General features: G+C 36.1%; 7 protein-coding genes across 9 annotated transcripts; 3 read left to right on the top strand and 4 right to left on the bottom strand.

Annotated features, from left to right (window-relative positions):
* The first annotated feature begins 664 nt into the window (after positions 1-664).
* On the top strand, positions 665-1,639 carry BNAC07G10280D. 2 transcript variants are annotated; one of them, XM_013832373.3, is made up of 2 exons: positions 665-1,121; positions 1,435-1,639. In XM_013832373.3, the coding sequence occupies exon 1, from the start codon at positions 766-768 to the stop codon at positions 1,099-1,101; it is 336 nt and encodes a 111-aa protein (XP_013687827.1). In that variant the 5' UTR covers positions 665-765; the 3' UTR covers positions 1,102-1,121; positions 1,435-1,639. The 2 variants fall into 2 exon arrangements, with proteins under 2 accessions (XP_013687827.1, XP_013687826.1); XM_013832372.3 differs by having other exon boundaries at positions 678-1,121; positions 1,432-1,639.
* On the bottom strand, positions 1,549-2,626 carry LOC106391675 (ras-related protein RABA1i-like). Its single transcript, XM_013832374.3, has 2 exons — positions 2,183-2,626; positions 1,549-2,109 (listed from the first exon to the last, which is right to left on the bottom strand). Exons 1-2 carry the CDS (start codon positions 2,401-2,403, stop codon positions 1,674-1,676), a joined length of 657 nt encoding a protein of 218 aa, XP_013687828.1. The 5' UTR covers positions 2,404-2,626; the 3' UTR covers positions 1,549-1,673.
* A 211-nt stretch (positions 2,627-2,837) lies between these two features.
* Positions 2,838-5,131, bottom strand: LOC106396300 (GDSL esterase/lipase At1g28570). Its single transcript, XM_013836651.3, has 6 exons — positions 5,066-5,131; positions 4,682-4,995; positions 4,073-4,288; positions 3,667-3,815; positions 3,313-3,586; positions 2,838-3,228 (listed from the first exon to the last, which is right to left on the bottom strand). Exons 2-6 carry the CDS (start codon positions 4,953-4,955, stop codon positions 2,993-2,995), a joined length of 1,149 nt encoding a protein of 382 aa, XP_013692105.1. The 5' UTR covers positions 4,956-4,995; positions 5,066-5,131; the 3' UTR covers positions 2,838-2,992.
* A 697-nt stretch (positions 5,132-5,828) lies between these two features.
* On the bottom strand, positions 5,829-8,084 carry LOC106396299 (GDSL esterase/lipase At1g28580). 2 transcript variants are annotated; one of them, XM_013836650.3, is made up of 6 exons: positions 7,722-8,084; positions 7,001-7,216; positions 6,747-6,895; positions 6,329-6,602; positions 6,181-6,249; positions 5,829-6,086 (listed from the first exon to the last, which is right to left on the bottom strand). In XM_013836650.3, the coding sequence occupies exons 1-6, from the start codon at positions 7,990-7,992 to the stop codon at positions 6,082-6,084; spliced, it is 984 nt and encodes a 327-aa protein (XP_013692104.1). In that variant the 5' UTR covers positions 7,993-8,084; the 3' UTR covers positions 5,829-6,081. The 2 variants fall into 2 exon arrangements, with proteins under 2 accessions (XP_013692104.1, XP_013692103.1); XM_013836649.3 differs by having other exon boundaries at positions 5,829-6,249; positions 7,722-8,075.
* Positions 8,085-9,160: 1,076 nt separating this feature from the next.
* On the bottom strand, positions 9,161-11,084 carry LOC106394898 (GDSL esterase/lipase At1g28570). Its single transcript, XM_013835443.3, has 5 exons — positions 10,702-11,084; positions 10,261-10,476; positions 10,029-10,177; positions 9,678-9,954; positions 9,161-9,593 (listed from the first exon to the last, which is right to left on the bottom strand). The coding sequence occupies exons 1-5, from the start codon at positions 10,973-10,975 to the stop codon at positions 9,313-9,315; spliced, it is 1,197 nt and encodes a 398-aa protein (XP_013690897.1). The 5' UTR covers positions 10,976-11,084; the 3' UTR covers positions 9,161-9,312.
* Positions 11,085-14,686: 3,602 nt separating this feature from the next.
* LOC106395323 lies at positions 14,687-18,174 on the top strand. Its single transcript, XM_013835820.3, has 3 exons — positions 14,687-14,964; positions 15,107-15,239; positions 17,434-18,174. The coding sequence occupies exon 3, from the start codon at positions 17,444-17,446 to the stop codon at positions 18,011-18,013; it is 570 nt and encodes a 189-aa protein (XP_013691274.1). The 5' UTR covers positions 14,687-14,964; positions 15,107-15,239; positions 17,434-17,443; the 3' UTR covers positions 18,014-18,174.
* Positions 16,303-17,229, top strand: LOC106392749 (glutathione S-transferase T3-like). The gene has a single exon (XM_013833544.1). The coding sequence runs from the start codon at positions 16,303-16,305 to the stop codon at positions 17,227-17,229; it is 927 nt and encodes a 308-aa protein (XP_013688998.1).
* Positions 18,175-21,123: the final 2,949 nt, after the last annotated feature.

Below are 21,123 nucleotides of genomic sequence, written 5' to 3'. Positions count from 1 at the left end.
CAGTAAAATATTTAAGATACTTATTTAAATTTAAATAATTATTTTAGATAGCATTTAAAAATAAATATATAATTGAATATTTGAAGTACATATTTATGTTTCAAATGTTTATAATTGTGATTAATTTCGACATTTAGATCGATTTTCGGATTTTTTTGGATTTTTGGATTTTTCCGGTTATCTGTTCGGATTCGGCTAATAATACTTTGGATTATGATATGTTTGTACCATCCTACAAGACTATTTCTGCTATTTCTACATTTCGGACCGGATACAAAACGAGTTTTTTTAGTTTGAGTTTGATTCATACTCCGGATTAAGGATTGTATGTCCTAATCTATTTTATATAAAGACAAAATGCAATTATATAAAGTTTTCATCAAAAAATTTTCCTTCGCTTCTAAAGCGCGGATCAAAATTTACTATTTATCTAAAATTTAATCGATACACATATAATAAAATTAAGTATTTTTATCTTTGAATAAAACATACACAAAAATATAGAAATTATTAAAATTTTATAAATTAATAAACTATAAATTAATAAAATGTTATAATTCTAACATTGTTAGTTTATAAAAATTTCTCTATATATGCTGCAATTTATATTTAATAAATTGAATTGGATATGGATTCAGATATTTTGGATTCGATCTCAGACAGGGGAAAGAGAGCTCGCCACGTGTTTGTTTTGACACACGCCAGTGGGTACGATGTCAATGTTACATTTCAACATCGGGAAGCATAACGAACAAGACAACGACAATGGCGGAGAAGAGCCAAATCCCTGATAATAATAACAGCGCCACGCCTTCGTCGGGGAAGAAACCTGCGGCGGAGGTCGGATCCGGTTCGAGCTATCCGGGTCAGAAGATGCCGTATCCAAACCGACCCGAGTCGGTGAATCCGGATCAGGCGACGCTGAGGGAGCAGTGGAAGTTCGCAATAAGGCAGTACAGCAAGTGGTACTCACACGCTTGGGGCACTGCTATTCTCGCCGGCGGCGTCTTCTTCGGACTCGGTTGGATCATCAAAGGCTCTAATCCTCTTCCTTCACTCCAATCAAGTTCTAAGCATACTAAACGCGATGAAGACAAATGATTCCGCGTCTGCGTTTGGGGGTGAGAGTCTTCTTGGTTCATTTGAGTATCGCGAATCTTAGGTTTAGCATATATTCTTGATTATTGGGTTTAGAACTAAATGGACTCTGTTTTGTTGCTTATATAAATGATTAAGCTCAGAATAAGGGAGATGATTATACTATCTTACAACTCACATCTTGGAGAAACTATACTAAGTGATTACATTACACTTTGTCTGAGTTTAGCTTTGTTACAAGTCATTAGAAAGACAGAAGGAACATTACAGAACACAATTGTTCCTGTTAACTGATAATGTTGTTTTATCCTTTTATTTGCTGATGTGGGAAAGAAGCATAAGATGAGAGATGGTGCATCAACAATGTCACATCTGTATGTACATTTCAAGGATCATCCGACGTAAGAAGCAGAGAAAGAGCGCACAAAGCAAGCGGTTACGGTTGTAAAGTAGAAACTTTTTTTAAAAAAAAACCTTGAATATAAACTTTGTTTGTATACAAATTTGCAAGAAATTAGTGAAAATGTTAATGCTTAATAAATAAGATACAAAGAAAGAAAGAGAAACGAGTGTATCTAAGCGGAGCAGCAACCAGGTTTTTTCACGGCTGAGATATCATCTCGGCCTCCGACATTAATCGTCTGTCCTTTAGGCAAAGCAGTGGTTGGATCATCTCCAGCTTCAAGAGCTTTCTTGCTAACCACTCTGTAAATCTCTGTGAGAACTTCGGTGAAAGCATTCTCAACATTCAGAGCTTCAAGTGCTGATGTCTCCATGAAGAAGGTGTTCTCTCTCTCCGCAAAGGCCTTCGCTTCTTCGGTAGAGATAGCTCTAAGGTGACGAAGATCAGCTTTGTTACCAACGAGCATTATCACAATGTTTGCGTCCGTGTGGTCCCTTAGCTCCTTGAGCCATCTCTCAACGTTCTCGAATGTCACGTGACGTGTTACGTCGTAAACTAGCAACGCACCAACGGCTCCTCGGTAATATGCGCTCGTGATGGCTCGGTACCTAAAGTTTGAGTTTGGTTAATCAAGAAAACGTAATTAATGTGTTAAAACACGTTCTTGGATGTTTTGTTTACCTTTCTTGACCGGCGGTGTCCCAGATTTGAGCTTTGACGATCTTGTCATCGCATTGGATGCTACGTGTGGCGAATTCTACACCGATGGTTGCACGTGAGTCGTTGCTGAAGTCATTTCTGGTGAAACGGGATAAAAGATTAGATTTTCCGACACCGGAGTCTCCGGTTAAGACCACCTTGAAGAGGTAATCGTAATCGTCTTCTGCTCTATATGCTCCCATGTTATGTCCAAAGCTAAACTCTTTTGTCTTTACGAGTTTGTTCTTGACACAGTTTTATTCAAGAATGAGAATGTTATTTGGCTGTTCCAAGAACTTGGGTTGACAATACTTCAATCCCAAATGTTTTTTTGTTTGGTTCTAAAAATAATATTTTTGTCTTCTGTTGTTTGTAACGTTTTCTAAATTGAGTGTTGAGTTTGGGAAGACAGCGAGAGGTACCAGAGAAATTCAAGGAATCTCCTGTATTTGTTTGTGTTATATTTGATTAATGATCAGTTGGGCTAAACACAATCCTAAACATAATCATTTCTAATTTTGTTTTTATTGTGTAAACGAAAGTCTTTGACAGTGGTACATTTTAATTGTACATACTATAATTATTTGATAAGCTTAATGTCTCATACATACTATATCAGATTTTTGTTCTTACAGAATGAAGAAATATTCGCATTACCATAACAAGAATACAAATTGTCTATTAGTACAATACATGAACCAATACAAGGCACTTAAGGACATACATATTTTTATCAGTATCCATCCATCCTTCTATCTTTCAGTTTTAAGACCAAGCTATATCAGTGGTTCATCAAATGATCCTTTTTGTGTCAGATGATCCACTGTTCTTAGTTTCAGGGTTGAGGCAAGACCACTCAAAAGGTGGAATGGCATAGGGTCCCTTGAGAACACCCTCAGCCATACATCTGTACGCAGCCTCGGTCATATGAACAGAGTCCCAACTCACATACTTTGATGGATCACTACAACATTCCATCCCTTGCCCACCAAAACCGCAGCAAGCAGGCAAGCGTTTGTCTATGAACCCTGATTGAATAAATAATTCGGTTAGCAAATCAAAACAAAGAACTTGGTCGTGTAGGTTCAGTAGGAAGGATCAAGAAGACTAACCAAATTTGGTTGGTTCTTGGGAAAGGCGTAACAAGGCATTGTAATAGTCTGCGTATATGATGTTGACATGAGGGTATAGCTTCCGGAGCTTGTTGAGTTCTGCCTGTAGCTGGTCGTCGTGGTATACTGCAAACTCGTTCAGCCATTTCAAACAACCTGAAGAATCATATGCTTCCTTGTTTGATGTTTTATATAATGTCAAGTAGATTACTGAGCATCCGAGCGGGAACTCTCCTGGCACAAGAAATGTTCTTCCCCCCATACCAATCAACTCCTGTATTTTATACAGCTTCTTTGTTTAATGCTTGAAGAGGTTGATCAAGAATTTGATGAGGCATAAAGATATATGTTTACCGTGATTGCAGAAGAAATAGTAGTGATCACAAGTGGAACCAGCTCTCTGATCTCTTCAATGGGTTTGCCAAGAAAGAGTGGGTAATTATAGTCATTCCCTCCAATTTCTCCCATGAGAATTAAAGCATTTTCAATCATATCTCTGCAGTCTAAAACCATATTACAAGTGAGCTTGCATCTTGGAGGCTAACAGAAACTTGCAGTGTTCTAAAACTTAGTATAGACAGCACCTAGGGGTCTGTCAGCAAATCGGTTATACGCGAAGCAGTTTTACTAGACCAAATAAAAAATATATATCATTCTAGGCACTAGTCCCGTATAAAAACTGCCAAACGATTTTTTGAATATTGGAAACTTTATGACATTTAAGCACAAACCAAGTACAGAAAAGAAAAGGTTCAAACACCTGTTGGGGATCCACAAAGGTTAGGGAAACTATCCTTGAAGCTCTTAAGCTGAACACCTAAACTAACATTGGTGTAAGCAAAGTTAATCCCTCTCTCCTGGAGAATTGAAGGCTCAAGTGCTGTTGCTCCCCCGACCGCGAAATTAACGCCCTGCTCAAAGTTTGCATTTTGAGATCCATAAAAAGGTGGCACAAGCGGAAACCCCAAGAATTCAGCTGAGAACAGAACCAAAGAAAAGAACATGAGATATATATATATATATATATATATATATATATATGTAAATTGAGGAACCAACCAATAAGGCTTAACAACAATTAATGGTAGTATTGAAAAAAAAACAATTAATGGTATTGTGTTTAGATGTTTTCAAGTTTTATACAATCAGTCAACATGACAATCCAGAAGATAATTATTGGTAATTCTTCTTTTTGTTTTTTTCTCACAGATTCCGACAAGAAGCAGAAAAAAAGTATCTTCTGTTTTTGTTTTTGTTTAGTACTACAAGAGAAAACAATAATAGTACAAGCTTCGAATTGTTCGGAAGATGTATACTCGCTCATTCACATTACTTTTAAGTAAAGACTAAATAAGTAGAGAGACTGTACCAATGAAATCGATGATGAGGCGACCGTTTGAGAAACGGCCGGTGGGATGATGGAAGAATGTTTCTCCATACGGCGGAAACGCTACTTTAGGAAGATCGTTTGGATCAGAGAGGCCGAGCAAATTTCCAGTATCGGCAATGGAGTCGCCGAAGCTGATGATCGATTTGAAGTTCCGGCAATTCGTCTCAGAGTTGACGACAGTGAGTAGGAAAAGAGTAGATAAAAAGAAGCTAAGGAGCTTCTTCATCAGTGGAGCAGAATCTAGAGACGTCATCCCAGAGTCTTGGAGGTTGCTTGCTCTACCTCATCCCCTTCTACAATAAAAGAGCCATTTACTCCGAGACAACAACAAAAAACAAGGATCAATTAGTGAACGCGACTTACAACTACTAGATAGAGAGAGATGGGGATGTGTTTGTCGTTTCATTGATATTTTACTTTCCTCTTTATATAGTGTTTTATCTCCATTTTGTTTTTTTTTTTAATATAAGATGACTAAAACACTATATTAGATGGGGAGTATCATTTTGATTTTTTTCATTTTCTAGTTTTGGTAGCCACCAATGGTGGATGTTCTTTACCACAGAGGAGGTTACATGTCCCGGTTAAATTTTAATTTTTGTAAATAATTAATTAAAAAATATATTTAGCTCAAACTCAAGAGAATGCCCTCAACTAAACTAACTCAAAATTCGTGATAATATCTCCGGTTAAAAGTTCTCCTAGATCCATCATTGGTAGCCACCAACCGATCTTTTGTACAATGGGATTGGTAGTGGATACATAATACCAAACTACCACACACTGTGCATCTCTACCTAACTCTCGAAGGATTCCACTTTCCAAACGATGAATCTTGGATCCTTCTAATCCAATATCTCTCCGAAGATATCACACGATTTTGCTACTAACACGAACCACTTTCTTCCAAACATGGTAATTACTTTCTGCAGAACTAGTAAGTACAAATGATCTTACGTAACAAAATTAACAACATTTGAACAAGCTTCATGTCTAAATTTTTTATTTTATTTTTATGTCATTTGCTAATAGCATTTTGACAAGCTTTCATTTGACTAAATAATATTTTTTGTTCTCGCCATTTTGCAAATTAATTTTGTACTTCTATTTCAGCAGAATGAAAATATATTCAAATACATATTCGCATTATCATAACAACAATCCAATTTTTCAATTAGTACAACACATGCTCTAAGACAAATAAACATACATGATATTATTGGTATCCTTATTATTCTCTCTCAAACCTCAGAACAACTTGATCAGTTACATCGAAGAATGCTCTGTATCAGATGATCCACTGTTCTTAATTTCAGGGTTGAGGCAAGACCAATCGAAAGGAGGGATGGCATACGGTCCTTTAAGTACACCCTCAGCCATCAACCTGTACGCAGCCTCAGTCATATGAGCACTGTCCCAGTCCACATACTTTGAAGGATCGTTACAACATTTAAGTCCTTTTAAGCCAAAAGTCTTACCAAATAAGGAACTGTAAGATCCTCTAGTACCGCAGCAAGGGGGCAAAGGTGAGGGTTTGCTTAAGAACCCTGTTTGTACATTTGATTGGATTACTAACTAGGTTAGAAAAATCTTGTAGGTTCAGTAGGAATGATCAAGAAAACTAACCGTATTTAGCTGGTTCTTGGATAAAGCGAAGCAAAATGTTGTAGTAGTCTGCATATATGATGTTGACATGAGGGTACAGCTTCTGGAGCTTCTTGAGTTCTACTAAAAGCTGGTCGCCCTGGTTTTTCCCAAACTCGTTCAGCCATTTCAAACAACCTGTAGAATCATATTCTTCAGCATTTGATGTATTGTATGATTGCAAGTAGGTAGTGGAGCATCCAAGCGGGAACTGTCCGGGCACAAGAAATGTTTTCCCTCCCATACTGATCAACTCCTGTATTTTATATATTTTTGAAACTTCAATAATATTCATTCCCAAAACCTAAAACAAACCTTTTTTCTTTTTTTTTTTTGCTTATGGTGTTCCTTGGAGAGGCATATCAAGAATCTGATGATGCATTCAGAAAGAATTCTTTACCGTGATTGCAGAAGAAATAGTAGAGACCACAAGTGGAACCAGCTCTCGGATCTCTTCAGTGGGTTTGCCAAGAAAGAGTGGGTAATTATAGTCATTCCCTCCAATTTCTCCCATGAGAATCAACGCATTTTCGATCATATTTCTGCAGTCTAAAATAACTTTACAAGTGAGCTTGCATCTTGGAGATTAATAGAAACAGATAGGATCTTTAAGCACAAACCAAGTACATAAAAGAAAAGTTTGAACTTCCACACCTGATGGGGAACCACATAAGCTAGGCATAGCATCCTTGAAGCTCTGAAGCTGAATTCCTAAACTAACATTGGTGAAAGCAAGATCAATCCCTCTCTCCACGAGAAAGGAATGTTCCAGTGCCGTTGCTCCTCCCACCGCAAAATTAACTCCCTTCTCAAAGTTTGCATTTTGAGATCCATAAAAAGGAGGCACAAATGGAAGACCCAAGAATTCAGCTGATAATAGAATCAAAAGGAAATGGCTTGAGAAACATGTAAGTTGAGTAAACATTAAGTGGTTTTGTGTTTAGATGCTTTCATGTTTTATAGAAACAACTAGCCATTCAAATAGGGAAGCGTTACATCAAAAAACAAAAAAAAAAAACAAAAAGAAAAAACAAAGAAAGAGCCCAAGATGATGAATAGTAATCCTTTTGGATATCTTCTCACAAGAAGCAGAACAATTACCATATTTTTTGTTCTCTTATAATACAAATGGTCTGCTAGGCTTATAAATTAACCAACAAATTACAAAATGTTTTTTTAGAAGGGTGAAAACAAGATCTACAACAATTACAAGCCAATGATTAGACTATGATTACTCTTTCCAGAAAATGTGGAGCTCTCTGGACATAAGAAACAAATGTCGCTCACAAACCCCAAGAACGTCACTAACTCACTCACACTAGTTCAAGTACGGACAAACAAAGACAAAGACAAACAAACACAGTAGAGACTGTACCAATGAAATCGATGATGAGGCGACCATTTGAGAAACGGCCCGTGGGATGGTGGAAGAATGTTTCTCCGTACGGCGGAAATGCGGCGGCTGGAAGATCGTCAGGATCAGAGAGACCAATCAAGTTTCCAGTGTCGGCAGTGGAATCGCCGAAACTTATAATGGATTTGAAATTCCGGCAATGCGCTTCCGAGTTGACGATAGTGAGAAAAAGAGTAGACAAAAAGAAGCTAAGGAGCTTCTTCGTCAAGTGTGGAGAATCTGGAGACGCCATGCGAGAGTCTTGGAGGTTGCTTGCTCTACGTCATCCCTTATCTCAATTTATTTTATTTTTTATTTTTTTTATCAGACAAAACAAAAATAATAATTGTATTTGTCCTTTCATTGACATTTAATCTTTGATGGTTGTTTGTCACTTTAATTCACTGGCCCCCATCGTCTCTTCGAATTTGATCGAAGTCGCTTTATTGTTTTCTGTTTAAGATTTTTATAAAAATGGTCGGAATAGTCAATGACCAACTTATGTGTGCCTTTTTCAGTCAGCACTAAACTCTCCAAAAACAGATTTTGTTTTGCCTCTTGATGACGAGTATTGAGTACATATGTCATACTCACTGAATATATAAGCATGTTATACTCGAAAGTTGCAATGCTACAATACTAGTATACTAGTATTTTTCCAACCTAGACAAGTCATAATATTAGTTTTAAAATTAAGAATAAACAAAAATAAATTATTTAAATTGAATCTTATGTAGCTTTGGGTCATAGTAATTCAGCTAAGGTTTTTTATGTCTCTTCTTCTGGTTTAATGTTTGTGTTTAGTTTTAGTTCTATGGTGTTGGCCTCCTTATTGTAGGAACATCCAGATTTTGAAATATGGTTTTTTTGTAAATGGCTAACACTAATCGAATATATGACCCACAAAAAAAAATTAAAATCATGGAATTTTGTTTCCCTGATCTTTCTTTTTTTAATTTACATGCAACGTCTGATCTGTGCACAAACTATCTATAACATCGGCGTTTGCCTACAAAATTTTGAAAGTTATATACATAGATTTTCCAAAATTGTCCAATTATTTTTATTGAAATCTTTAAGAAATGTTTGTAACCTCGAAATCTCAGATCCGAATATGTTTACAAGCATTTTTAATTACCGCTAAAATATTAGAGTTTTCATCTCCATTCCTCAAAAATTCTCTGTTTAATCTCTTTTCGGAAAGTTGAGTATTAGTTTAATCTCCATTTTATAAGGCCATCTCTACCCAACTCTCCAATTATTCAACTTTCGGAACAGTGGATCTTGGATCCTTCTAATCCAATATCTCTCTGAAGATATCACATGGACACGAACCTAGAATTGATCGAAGTATGACGTATAAGAACTTAAGAACATCTGAATATGTATGCTGTTCTTATATATTGTTTCTCCTCTTTAAAAAGTATCAAATGAACTATATATATAGAATGAATAAAATCAGCTGAACAACATAATATAACAATACATGATCCAATAGAGGCACTAAAGAACATACATGACTTTATCAGTCCTCTTAATTCTCTCTCTCTCTCAATTTTCAGACCAAGTTATATCAGTTGTTCACCAAAGAAAACTCGGTGTCAGATGATCCATTGTTCTTTATTTCAGAGCTGAGGCAAGACCAGTTGAAAGGAGGAATCACATAAGGTCCCTTAAGTAAACCCTCAGCTATCAATCTGTACGCAGCCTCAGTCATATGAACGCCGTCCCAATTCACATACTTAGAAGGATCTTTACAATAGTCAACTCCTTCAAAGCCACATTTCTTACCAGGTGTGTAGTTGTACTGCCCTCCAAAACCGCAGCACGCAGGCAAGGGTCTGTTCATAAACCCTGATTGGATGATAAATTTGGTTAGCAAATCAAACCAATGAACTTGGCCTTGTAGGTTCAGTGGAGAGGATCAAGAAAGCTAACCATATTTGGCTGGTTCTTGGAAAAGACGTGCGAGAGCATTGTAGTAGTCTGCGTATATGATGTTGACATGAGGGTACAGCTTCCTGAGTCTGTCGAGTTCTGCCTGAAGCTGCTCGTTGAAGTATTCTGCAAACTTGTTCAGCCATTTCAAACAGCCTGTTACCGGATCGTACTCTTCCATGTTTGATGTTTGATATAATGTCAAATAGGCTACTGAGCATCCCAGTGGGAAATTCCCAGGCACCAAAAATGTTCTTCCCCCCATACCAATCAGCTCCTGTACATAGTTCTTTTTGTAAGTCCAAATCAAGAGTTTGACGAGAGGTATTCTGAAAGTGATTTTTTTTTTACCGTGATTGCAGAAGAAATAGTAGTGATCACCAATGGAACCAACTCTCTTATCTCTTCAATGGGTTTGCCCACGAAGAAAGCGTAATTCAAGTCATTACCTCCAACTTCTCCCATGAGAATCAAAGCATTCTCGATCATATCTCTGCACTCTAAAACCATAATTACAAAGTAAGCCATTGTTTTACATGTGAGCTCAAGATTACAAAAAAAAAAAAGTGTTGAAGCTGCACACCCGAAGGAGAGTCACATAGGTTTGGCAAAAGACCCTTGAAGCTCTGAAGCTGAACACCTAAACTGACGTTGGTGTAAGCAAAATGAATCCCTCTCTCCTCGAGAAAGGAACGTTCCAGTGCCGTTGCTCCCCCAACAGCGAAATTAACTCCCTTCTCAAAGTTGGCATTTTGAGAGCCGTAAAAAGGAGGAACAAGCGGAAGACCCAAGTACTCAGCTGACAACATAACCAATACGAAAGAGCATAAGAACAACTTTTTGTGATTTTTTTTTGTAATTCAAGAAAAGTCAACGTTACAATTTCAAGAGGACGAAGAATCCTTTCAGTTACAAGTCAACGTTACAATTTAAAGAAATTGGATCTTTTCACCAACGTACACCGTACACTCTCACTCGTTCAAACTATTTATAAAGTAAAGACAAGACACTGTAGAGACTGTACCAATGAAGTCGATGATGAGTCGGCCGTTAGAGAAACGGCCAGTGGAATGGTTGAAGAAGGTTTCTCCATATGGAGGAAACGCGACGTGAGGAAGATCGTTAGGATCAGAGAGGCCGAGCAAGTTTCCGGTGTCGGCAATCGAATTGCCGAAACTGATGATCGACTTGAAACGCCGGCGCTGTGGTTCAGAGTTGGCTGTAGCAAGAAAAAGAGTAGATGATAAAAAGAAGGTCACGAGCTTCTTCAACAACGGAGGAGAAGAGGGAGACGCCATATGAGAAACGGAAACTCCAAGGTTGGACTAGCACTCGTCCATTCCAATCTGAGATCTCTCATTTATTTATGATTTTATTTAAAATAATAATAAATTGTACGCAGTGGGTAGAGACGAGAGTCGGGAGGGAGGATGAACTTCTTTTGCTGTGTTTGTGTTTTTTTTTTATTGTATTTTTTAATGTTAAAACCCCTCGAATAAGTTTGTTTTGGATAAAAAACTTCAAATTAAGTATTCAACGGAAAAACCCATAAATTAACTTTATTTAATGAATTAAACCCTATTAAGTCATAATTACCTTTACTGCAGGTAAATATTTTGTTTATGGATTTCTACATTAAGTAAACATAGTTGAGGGGTTTTAACATAAAAAAAAATCAAAAAAATCAAAAAGTTAAAATATTATTTAAAAATTAGTAACTTAAATTTTCAAAATTAGCATTTTTAATTTTTTTTTTGTAAATATATCAGTTTGATGTGTTTTTAACATCAACATTATATATGTATAAATTAAAAATATAAAAACCCAGAAAATATAATAAAAATTATCTAAAGATATACCTTTAATAAAATTACTAAAAGATTAAAAATGTAAAAAACAAGAAAATATAATGAAAATTATATCTTATCTAATAAAAATGTAATAATAAATCTTTAGATAATTTTTATTATATTTTCTGGGGTTTTACATTTTTAATTTATACATATATAATGTTGATGTTAAAAACACATCAAACTCATACATTTACAAAAATAAAATAAAAATGGTAATTTTGAAAATTTAAGTTACTAATATTTAGATAATATTATAAAATTTTGAATTTTTTTGATTTTTTAGATTTTTTAAGGGTAAAACCCTTCAACTATGTTTACTTAATGTAGAAACCCCTAAACTAAAGATTTACCGGTAGTAATGGTAATTATGACCTGCTAGGATTTAATTCATTAAATAAAATTAGTTTGAGGGTTTTTCCATTAAATACTAAGTTTGTGGGTTTTTACCCAAAACAAACTTAGTTGAAGGGTTTTAACGTTAAAAATCTTTTTTTATTCGACTCAAATGTTATTACACTCTCCCAATCTACTCTATTAAAACTGAAAGTAAGTTTTGTACTTAGTCCTAAGTTTTCCACAAAAATTACCTTCTCATGCCACTCTAATTAAAACTATGTCGTCTTAAATACATTCGATTATATAAGTTTTTAATCATGTTCCAAATCGAGTCAGTTTTGAAGCCCATATTTCGGGTGTTTGGTTAGAAATTGAAGTTTGTTTGGACTTTTAATAAGAGTCTCTTATGGTTTAATCCTAATGGTTTAGGCATTTTATGGTTTAGCCGATTTTGGATGTCAATATATTTAATGTTTATATGAGTACAAAATCAAACCAATCACATTTATTTCCTTCATAAACCTCGACATCAATCAAAAACCATTCCTAATTCTACGCAATAACAATTAACTGCTATTGAATACTCCTTCCGTTTCAGATTACTTGTCGTTGTAGGGCAAAATTTTTGTTTCAAAATAAGTGTCGTTTTATAATTTCGCTGCAAAATTGAATGATTTTATATTTTAATCTATTTTTCAATTGGTTGAAATGTGGTTAGGTGTATTGGTAATGACTTTATCTAGTAAATATACAAAATAAACATTTTCTTATTCTGTGTGCCGAAGTCTAAAACGACATGTAATCTGAAACGGAGGGAGTATTATAACTAAATATTATTTTTATAAAAATCAAAACAACATTCCTAATTTAATGCGACTACAAAATCGAACCAATCACACTTATTTCCTTTCTAAAAATCGACATCAATAAAAAAATCTCAGAGTTGATATTACTCTGCACAGATAAATTATTTCATTTCATAATTCTACGCACTCTCCTTTTAAACAGAGAAGAGGTTGAGGACAACATAGATAAGCTCTATTCAGAATGAAATGAAAACTATTTTTTTTTCTGTTCACAAAAAGTTTGTTTGTTTCCTAGAGAAAGAAAACAGAATCTAATGGGCTAATGACGAAAACATTACTATGACCCAAATTAAAATTTGTTTTTTCTCATGAATTACTATGGCCCAACTTACAATGGCTACTTAATTCAAAGTTTTTGAATGATTGTAATTATTTTTTCTGTGATTTTTATTAAGTTGTTGTACGAATATATATGTACATGTTAATTATTTATATTCCAAATTTTTATAAAGTACAAATAAATTCATATACACAACCAAGGAACTGAATAATCTAAACAATAAATTATAACATATAAACAATAAGAATTTTTATGTGTAGACATGCCAAATTTAAACAAATATGTAATATGTAATTCTTATATATCTATAAAATTTAAATGTTTAAAAAAAATTCTTTTATAAAATAAAAAGACACATATAAATATAACTCCAATTATTTATAGATGTGGGATTTTATATATGATATCACTGTCAGTCGTAAAACTAATTGTTATTGCAATTTTTTTTGGAATAAAATCATATGGAATTACTTATTTCTATAGATTTTAATTTTTTTTAATTATCAAATACTTGTGCGGTTGCGCGAGTCAACCTCAAATTGGGTTTGGTAAATAAAATTACCAAAAATCTGTACTTATTTTTGAATGTTTTTGTTACTTTGTCAGTTATTTTCTTTGTTACGGTCTAAATAATGTATTTGTTAAAAAATCTATAAAATTATAACTTTACATCTAATTTGAATCACAATATTTATAGTATAATTTAATAAAGCACATACAATTATACTTAATACTCTAATATTTTAAACTTTAGAGTATTAATTTGCCAAGTCAAATCAATAAAAAAAGAATACAACTGCATAGTTTTTAAATGGAATCGATAACATGAATGTTTATACAAGTGAAAAACATAGACTTACGAAAAGCAAACACCCGCGCGTCAAAAGCTAGTTATTTAATAAATGCAGAATATGTTTTCTTTTTTGAAATAAATGTAAATTAGAATAGTTTAAATATTAAACAGTACTCAGCTGTCTGTTCATAAAACTATATTCTCAATCTCTGAGTTGAGGTAGGACCAATCGAAAGGAGGATCGCGTAGGGTCCTTTGAGTAAACCCGTCAGCTATCCATCTATAGGCAGCCTCAGTCTTGAATGCCGTCCCAATTCACATACTTTGAAGGATCATCACAATATCAAACAACTCTTCCACTCCCACATTTTATACTAAAGTTGAAGTGGCACGGTTATCCTAACAGCAGCAAGGAGGTAAGGGTCTGTTCATGAGCCTTGAGCAGTACCATTAGTTATTTAGTTCCATAGTAACAAGTAGGAGCACATTTCAGTTTCTGACAAGCTAATCAGCATATATAATCTGTCTTTTACTTCAGTGGTGGACCAAACTTTTCTTTTAACATGGGTTCGAACCCTGGTTTAGATGGGTCAACTAAGAAAAATAAACAAACATCGTTGTTGAATCTTAACAATTTGCCTATAACAAATTAACTTTATATCATTTAAGGCATATCAGCTGATCCACCATCAATGCATGTGGATCCGCCTCTGTTTCACTTGTTCATCCGACTAAGCAGATCAAAACATCTTCTTATCGTGTTCAAAGTCGTTCTAATGCTCCATGTGATCCATTTTGAATTCCAAGCCGCTCTAAATGTTTAAGAAATTAACCACTCTAACACATGAAACACACAAATGCATATGCACTATAGGCACTTAAATGCAAACTAAGGGCAAATGATTATCGGGGTATCTTGGGCTTGATCTTTAGGTATTTCGGCCCAAAAAAAAATAAAAAAGCCGCGACATCATAAGAAATTAAGCCGAACGTCCCCCATTAAGATGTTTTTGGGCTGGTCCTTCGTCACAGGTGGCAGCATCCGATTGGAGAAGGTATCCGCGTAGGGCAAAGACCTCTTCTCCTCTCTCACAACTCTCTCTTGTCTCTCCCGTGTCTCTCTCGACGGCGATAGAGAACGACATCCAAATTCAAGCGTCTCTGGTTTCGATCACAACTCTCTCTTGTCTCTCTCGTGTCTCTCTCACTCACAACTCTCTCTTGTCTTCTCTCTCACTCACAACTCTCTCTTGTCTCTCCCGTGTCTTCTCTCTCACAACGCTCTCTTGTCTCTCCCGAGCCTCTGGTTTCGATCGGTGGGGAGCGATCTTTTCTCGTCTCTCACGACTCTCTCCTGTTCTCTCCCGAGCCTCTGTCGAAGGCGATAAGTAACCGACATCCTCTTTCAAGCCTCTCCGCCGATTTGAAAAAGGTATGTTTTTTTTCTACCGCTTTGAGATTTAATTGTCGATCTACCTCCTCCGAATGATTGCATGATTCCCGTTTGTTGATCTTGTTGCTGTTTGTCTTGATTGCATGATTCTCGTTTGTAGATTGCATGATTCCCATGTGTTGATCTTGTTGCTGTTTGTCTTGTCTTGATTGCATGATTCCCGTGTGTTGATCTTGTTGCTGTTTGTCTTGTCTTGACTGCTTGTTGAGTTATAGAGTTGATCGTTTCATTAGACTGTTCTGTTATTGTAATGAAATGATTTCCGTTGATAGATTGTTTCTAATTAAATTGTTGTGATGAAATGATTCCCATTTTATTATAGATTGTTTCTAATTATATGTATTTGTTACTTGTCGTTATTGGCCGATGAAGTGTCTAGCTTCATTTCGAATTTGATGAACATGTCTAGCTTCATTTCGAATTTGATGAACATGTCTAGCTTCATTTCGAAATTGATGAACCTGTCTAGCTTCATTTTGAATTTGTTCATGACATCTTCTTTGTAGCCGATGAACCTGTCTAGCTTCATTTCGAATTTGATTTCACCATTGAAGGTACTGGTTACTTGTTGTTTCTTGTCACAGTCGTTGTTAATGCTAAAATGAATATAGTAGGTACCAAATAAAGTTTGTTTCTTGTCACAGTCGTTGTTAATGCTAAAATGAAATCTTGTAACAAAATATTGAAGGTACCAAATAAAGTTTGTTTACAATGATATCAATGACAGCTTTCTAGTTGTGTAGAATCTTTTAACTAAAATGCATTGTTGTAACTAAAATGCATTCCATGTCTGATTGTGTAACCAAATCTCTTTAAAATTTAATGAAAATGTAACCGAGACTTGATAGCTTTGTACTTGTTAGAAATGTAATAACTGATGATTAGACTTTGGTAGATAATGGTTGGGTGGTTGTGACTTATTACTTGTTACGGTTTCAACTATTAAACCCCAATATGTCCTAATTATCTCCATACGCTTCTTTTTCTCCTCTTTCCTTAAATTGGCTTGTTGTTCTCTATACTCTCATCTCTGTTCTTGGTGGTATGGATTCAAGCAATCCTGATATGGATTCAACGAATCCATATAGCCAGTATCGTAGTTATGTAGGGCTTCTTAACAGCCAAAGAGAAAATGTAGTTCATCAAAACTTTTCTTATGAAAGTTTTCCCTCTAGTGCAAACCTTGGATCCTCTGAAATCCCTCCGTTAAGTTCTCAACAATCTGAAGCTCCAGCTGTACCTGAAGACACACCCGCGGAGCGTCGGGAGAGAAAGAAATGGTCTCCAGCTGATGACGAGGTTCTAATAAGCGCGTGGCTCAACACCTCTAAGGACGCTGTTGTTGGAAACGAACAGAAGTCACGCAACTTCTGGAAAAGAGTAGGACAATACTACGCAGCAAGTCCTCATGCCATACAGGGTGGTGATGCGAGCTCTCATAACCATTGTAAGCAGAGGTGGTCAAAGATCAACGACCTGACGAACAAGTTCTGTGGAGCATACGCAGCTGCAGAGAGACAAATCACCAGCGGACAGAATGAGAACGACGTTCTAAAGGTGGCTCATGACATCTTCTACTCCGACCACAACACAAAGTTTACCTTAGAGCATGCGTGGTGTATCTTGAGGTATGAACAGAAGTGGATAAGCCTCAACAGTCGTAAAACTACTGCTAATGGTAAGAGAAAAACAACTGATGAGCCCGAGACAGTTTCGCAAAGTTCAAGCATAGATGTTGGAGAGCATGAGATGCGGCCCGAGGGTATCAAAGCTGCAAAGGCAAGCATGAAAAATGGTATAGGGAAGGCTTTTGAGGAGTATAAGAGCATGTGGGAGATGAAGATGGGAGATTTGGCCATGAAGGAGAGACTATCCAAGCTCGCCATTCTTGACACTCTCCTTGCTAAGAAGGAACCACTTAGTGAGAGTGAAGAAATTGTGAAGAATAAACTCCTTGCCCAGTATTTCTAAATATGAATGTGATGTTTAATGTGATGTTTAATGTGATGTTTGAACTTGTTGTTTTCTTTATGAACTTTGATGTATGAACTTTCTCGGTGTGGTTTATTAAATAAAAATGTTTGTTTTTAGCTAAAGCTTATAGAGTTGTTTCCTAAAACTAGCAACCGCAAAGTTATTAAATAAAAACTAATTTACTGAGCTTTTCTTTGCAGGTAAGGAAGATATGGGACTGGATTACAGCTATACGCAGCCGTCGCTATCGGAGGAGTATGGTGACAACTCAGCCAACAGTGGCTACAGCCAAATGGAGGCTGATATACTGCTGGACCAAACTGAGATTGAAGCCGCGCGGCGTCAGTACCCTCCGCAGCCTGAAGTTGAGTTTGGCTTCCCCAAGGAATGCTACTGTGGTGGCGAACCGCTTGTAGCCACATCTTACACAAGAAATGACCCTGGGAGAAGATACTACACCTGTGAGAACATCGACGACGGAGACTGCCATGTTTGGAAATGGTGGGATGTGGCGGCTACCGAGGAGATCAGAGCCCTATCGAGACATTGCGGCCAGCTCTCGGATAAGGTTGATTATCTAACGTGTGTGAGTGACTACGACACGCAGCTTAACCAGGTAAAGGAACTGCATTACGAGACAGAGCAGAAGTTGGTTAGCCTTGAGAGAATTGTGTGTGACTTAGCTAAAATTTTTTTTAGGTTTAGGAATGGCTTTCAACTCGTTGTAGGTTTTATGGTTGTTGTGTTAGGGATAATAGCCATGGTCCTCTTGATTAAGTAACTGCAGCTCGTTTCCTCGTTGCTCATATGCAGTTGTTGTAGGTTTGAACTCTTGGCTTTGAACTTGTATGCACTTGATAGCCATGGTCCTCTTGTATGAACTCGTTGAACTTTTTATTTTGTATGCTCTTTTGTATGAACTCGTTGAACTAGTATTTTGTATGCTCGTTGAAAAACTTGTATACTTCACGGGATTATCAAGTAAGAAACATGCTCTCTTTCTTTTGTTTGTATACTTCACGCGTTTTACAAACTTGCTCACGGGATATAGAATCACACAAACAAACAAATAAATCACTTACACAATCAAAGAACCTATAAAGCCTACTATGACACTAACAAGCTACTATCACGGGTGATTCATGCACTTGCACTATCACGGGAGATTCATACAATCACAACCTTCTGCCTATAAGTATGAAATCTCGTTTCATTACACTTACACTTTCATCTATCCTCAACTCATTTCTATAACAATTTTTTTTTTCATTTGAAATGGCATCTTCTTCCCATTATCATTACCACAAAGATGATGATGCTGATGATGAACTTGAATCCCAATTTCAAATTTTTTTCCAGTACCCCGATGATTTGCCAGAACCAAAAGAGCGAAAAAAATGAATTTTTATCGAGAGAAACCGAGAAGACGGTCACATGAAGCTTTGGAATGATTATTTTAGCGAAACACCCACCTACCTGGACTATTTATTCCGCCGACGTTTTCGAATGAACAAGCCATTGTTCTTACGTATTGTGCATCGTCTCTCCACAGAAGTAGAGTATTTTCAACCATCAGAAGATGCAACCGGACGGTCAAGTCTATCACTACTCCAAAAATGTACTGCAGCAATTCGTCAATTGGCATATGGTGGTGGAGCAGATACAGTTGACGAATATGTACGACTAGGTGAAACAACGGCTCGAAAATGTTTGCACCAATTTACCGCCGGAATAATCCACTTTTTTGGCGATGAATACATAAGACGTCCCACACCGGAGGATCTTGAAAGACTACTACAAATTGGGGAAGAACGTGAATTTCCCAGGATGGTTGGAAGCATCGATTGTATGCATTGGGAGTGGAAAAACTGCCCCACCGCTTGGAAAGGAATGTATTCACGAGGAACCAGCAAACCAACAATTGTATTGGAGGCGGTAGCTTCATCAGACCTCTGGATATGGCATGCGTTTTTTGGAGCTCTAGGTACTATGAACGATCTTAATATTCTTGATCGATCACCTGTTTTTGATGAAATAATTAACGGAAATGCTCCGGAAGTCAATTTCTATGTCAACGGAAGGGAGTACCATTTGGCTTACTACCTCGCCGATGGTATTTATCCGAAATGGGCGACTTTTATTCAATCTATCCGACTGCCACAAGGTCCAAAGAATTGTTTATTTGCTAAGCACCAAGAAGCCGTGCGAAAAGATGTTGAGCGTGCCTTTGGAGTCCTGCAAGCTAGATTTGCCGTTGTTAGAAATCCATATAATTTATGGGATAAATACAAAATAGGAAATATTATGAGAGCATGTATCATACTCCATAATATGATTGTCGAAGATGAACGAGATTCATACACTCAGCATAACGCTTCAGAATTTCAGCAAGGAGAAGATGTGGATCCTACATTTGTAGTCAAAAGGACTACAAATCTCGGTAATACAATGGGCCGTCGAGCAAAAGTTCGGGATAGACAAGGCCATCAACAATTAAAAGAAGATTTGATTGAAAATATATGGGCTAAATTTGGACATCTCCCGAGTAACTACAATGTTTAGAGAAACTTGGACGAAAAAAACAAAAACTACAATATTTAAGTTTCTATGAATTCAATAAAATTTTTTTTTTTCATGTTTGTATTTTTTTTTTTCAACTTTGAAATGTTTTCATGTTTTCAATTTTAATGTTATATGTTTTTTTAATAATTTTCCTTTTATATGTTGTTACTTATTTAAATTAATAATTAATTTACTAAGAACCATCAAATTAATCCTACCAATAATCCTAATATTTGGGATTGTCCTTAACCTTGGTCCTTAACATAAAAAAAACACTAAATTAATCTAAGAACTTAAGCATAAGTCCTACCAATAATCATGCTCTAAGTGGACTCAAAACAGATGAAAAGTAGTAAAAACACAAGACATCAATGATGTGTGTGTGTGAGTTGACATGAACCTCTTCTACTTATCACGATTCTTATTTGTGAGACACTGAAGGTGAATATTTATGTATGGCATTGAAAAAAACAACTGTATGTCCAGAGGTGGACTTTATAAGGGAAATCTTTTTATTCGCCTCCTCTAGAGTTTTTTTTTCCTCCCTTTTTGTTGCTCTCTTTCGATCTCTCCCATCTTCTATTTATAGGAGGGATGGTCGACGATCTTGTCCATGAGTTGGTTATCTATGTCTGATATGCCTTATCAGTCATCATTAGCTAATAGTGTAGCCAAACTTGAGCGATGGACCTTTCTAGGTTCATGGTGTTTCCAATGATTTTGCGGCGCGACATATTCTTTCTACGTGTTACGTTTCTCCTATATGTTAAGTGGGCCCTAGGGGGACTTCTAGCAACGTATCACCGTGTAAATTGATCCTAACACATCCATTATGTTGAATAGTCAAACTTATCAATAATAACTTAACGTTTTTACGTATTGTAAATAAATTCATTTAACTTTTTTTAGATATCATCATTTTATTTTAAAAGGAAGATTATGCACTAAGAATATTTTTTGTAACACATATTTTTTGGTAACACATGCACTAAGAATAATTTCACTAAATAACTAGTTAATATAAGTAAATCTTCAAAGTTCCAAAAGTTGTAGTCTATTTTGATTTTGAAACATAAATATTTAGGGGAAAGAGAGCGAGCACAGTTCCTCAATGCACCACAGAGAGAGATAGAGAGAGAGAGAGAGAGAGAGAGAGAGAGCGAGATCTAGAGAGAGAGAGAGAGAGAGAGAGCTACTCATGCGCTATCTAGATAGAGACCGAGAATTAGAGAGATCGACGATATATAGAGAGATATAGATATCTAGCTATCTATCGCTCTCTCTCTCGTCCTCTATCTCTCTCCTCTCGCTCCTCGATATCTCTCTGCG

The sequence above is a fragment of the Brassica napus genome, chromosome C7 (genome assembly GCF_020379485.1).
Source record: "Brassica napus cultivar Da-Ae chromosome C7, Da-Ae, whole genome shotgun sequence".
NCBI classification, from domain to species: Eukaryota; Viridiplantae; Streptophyta; class Magnoliopsida; order Brassicales; family Brassicaceae; genus Brassica; species Brassica napus.
The sequence above is the reverse complement of the archived record's forward strand: the minus strand, read 5'-3'. Positions and strand labels throughout refer to the sequence as shown.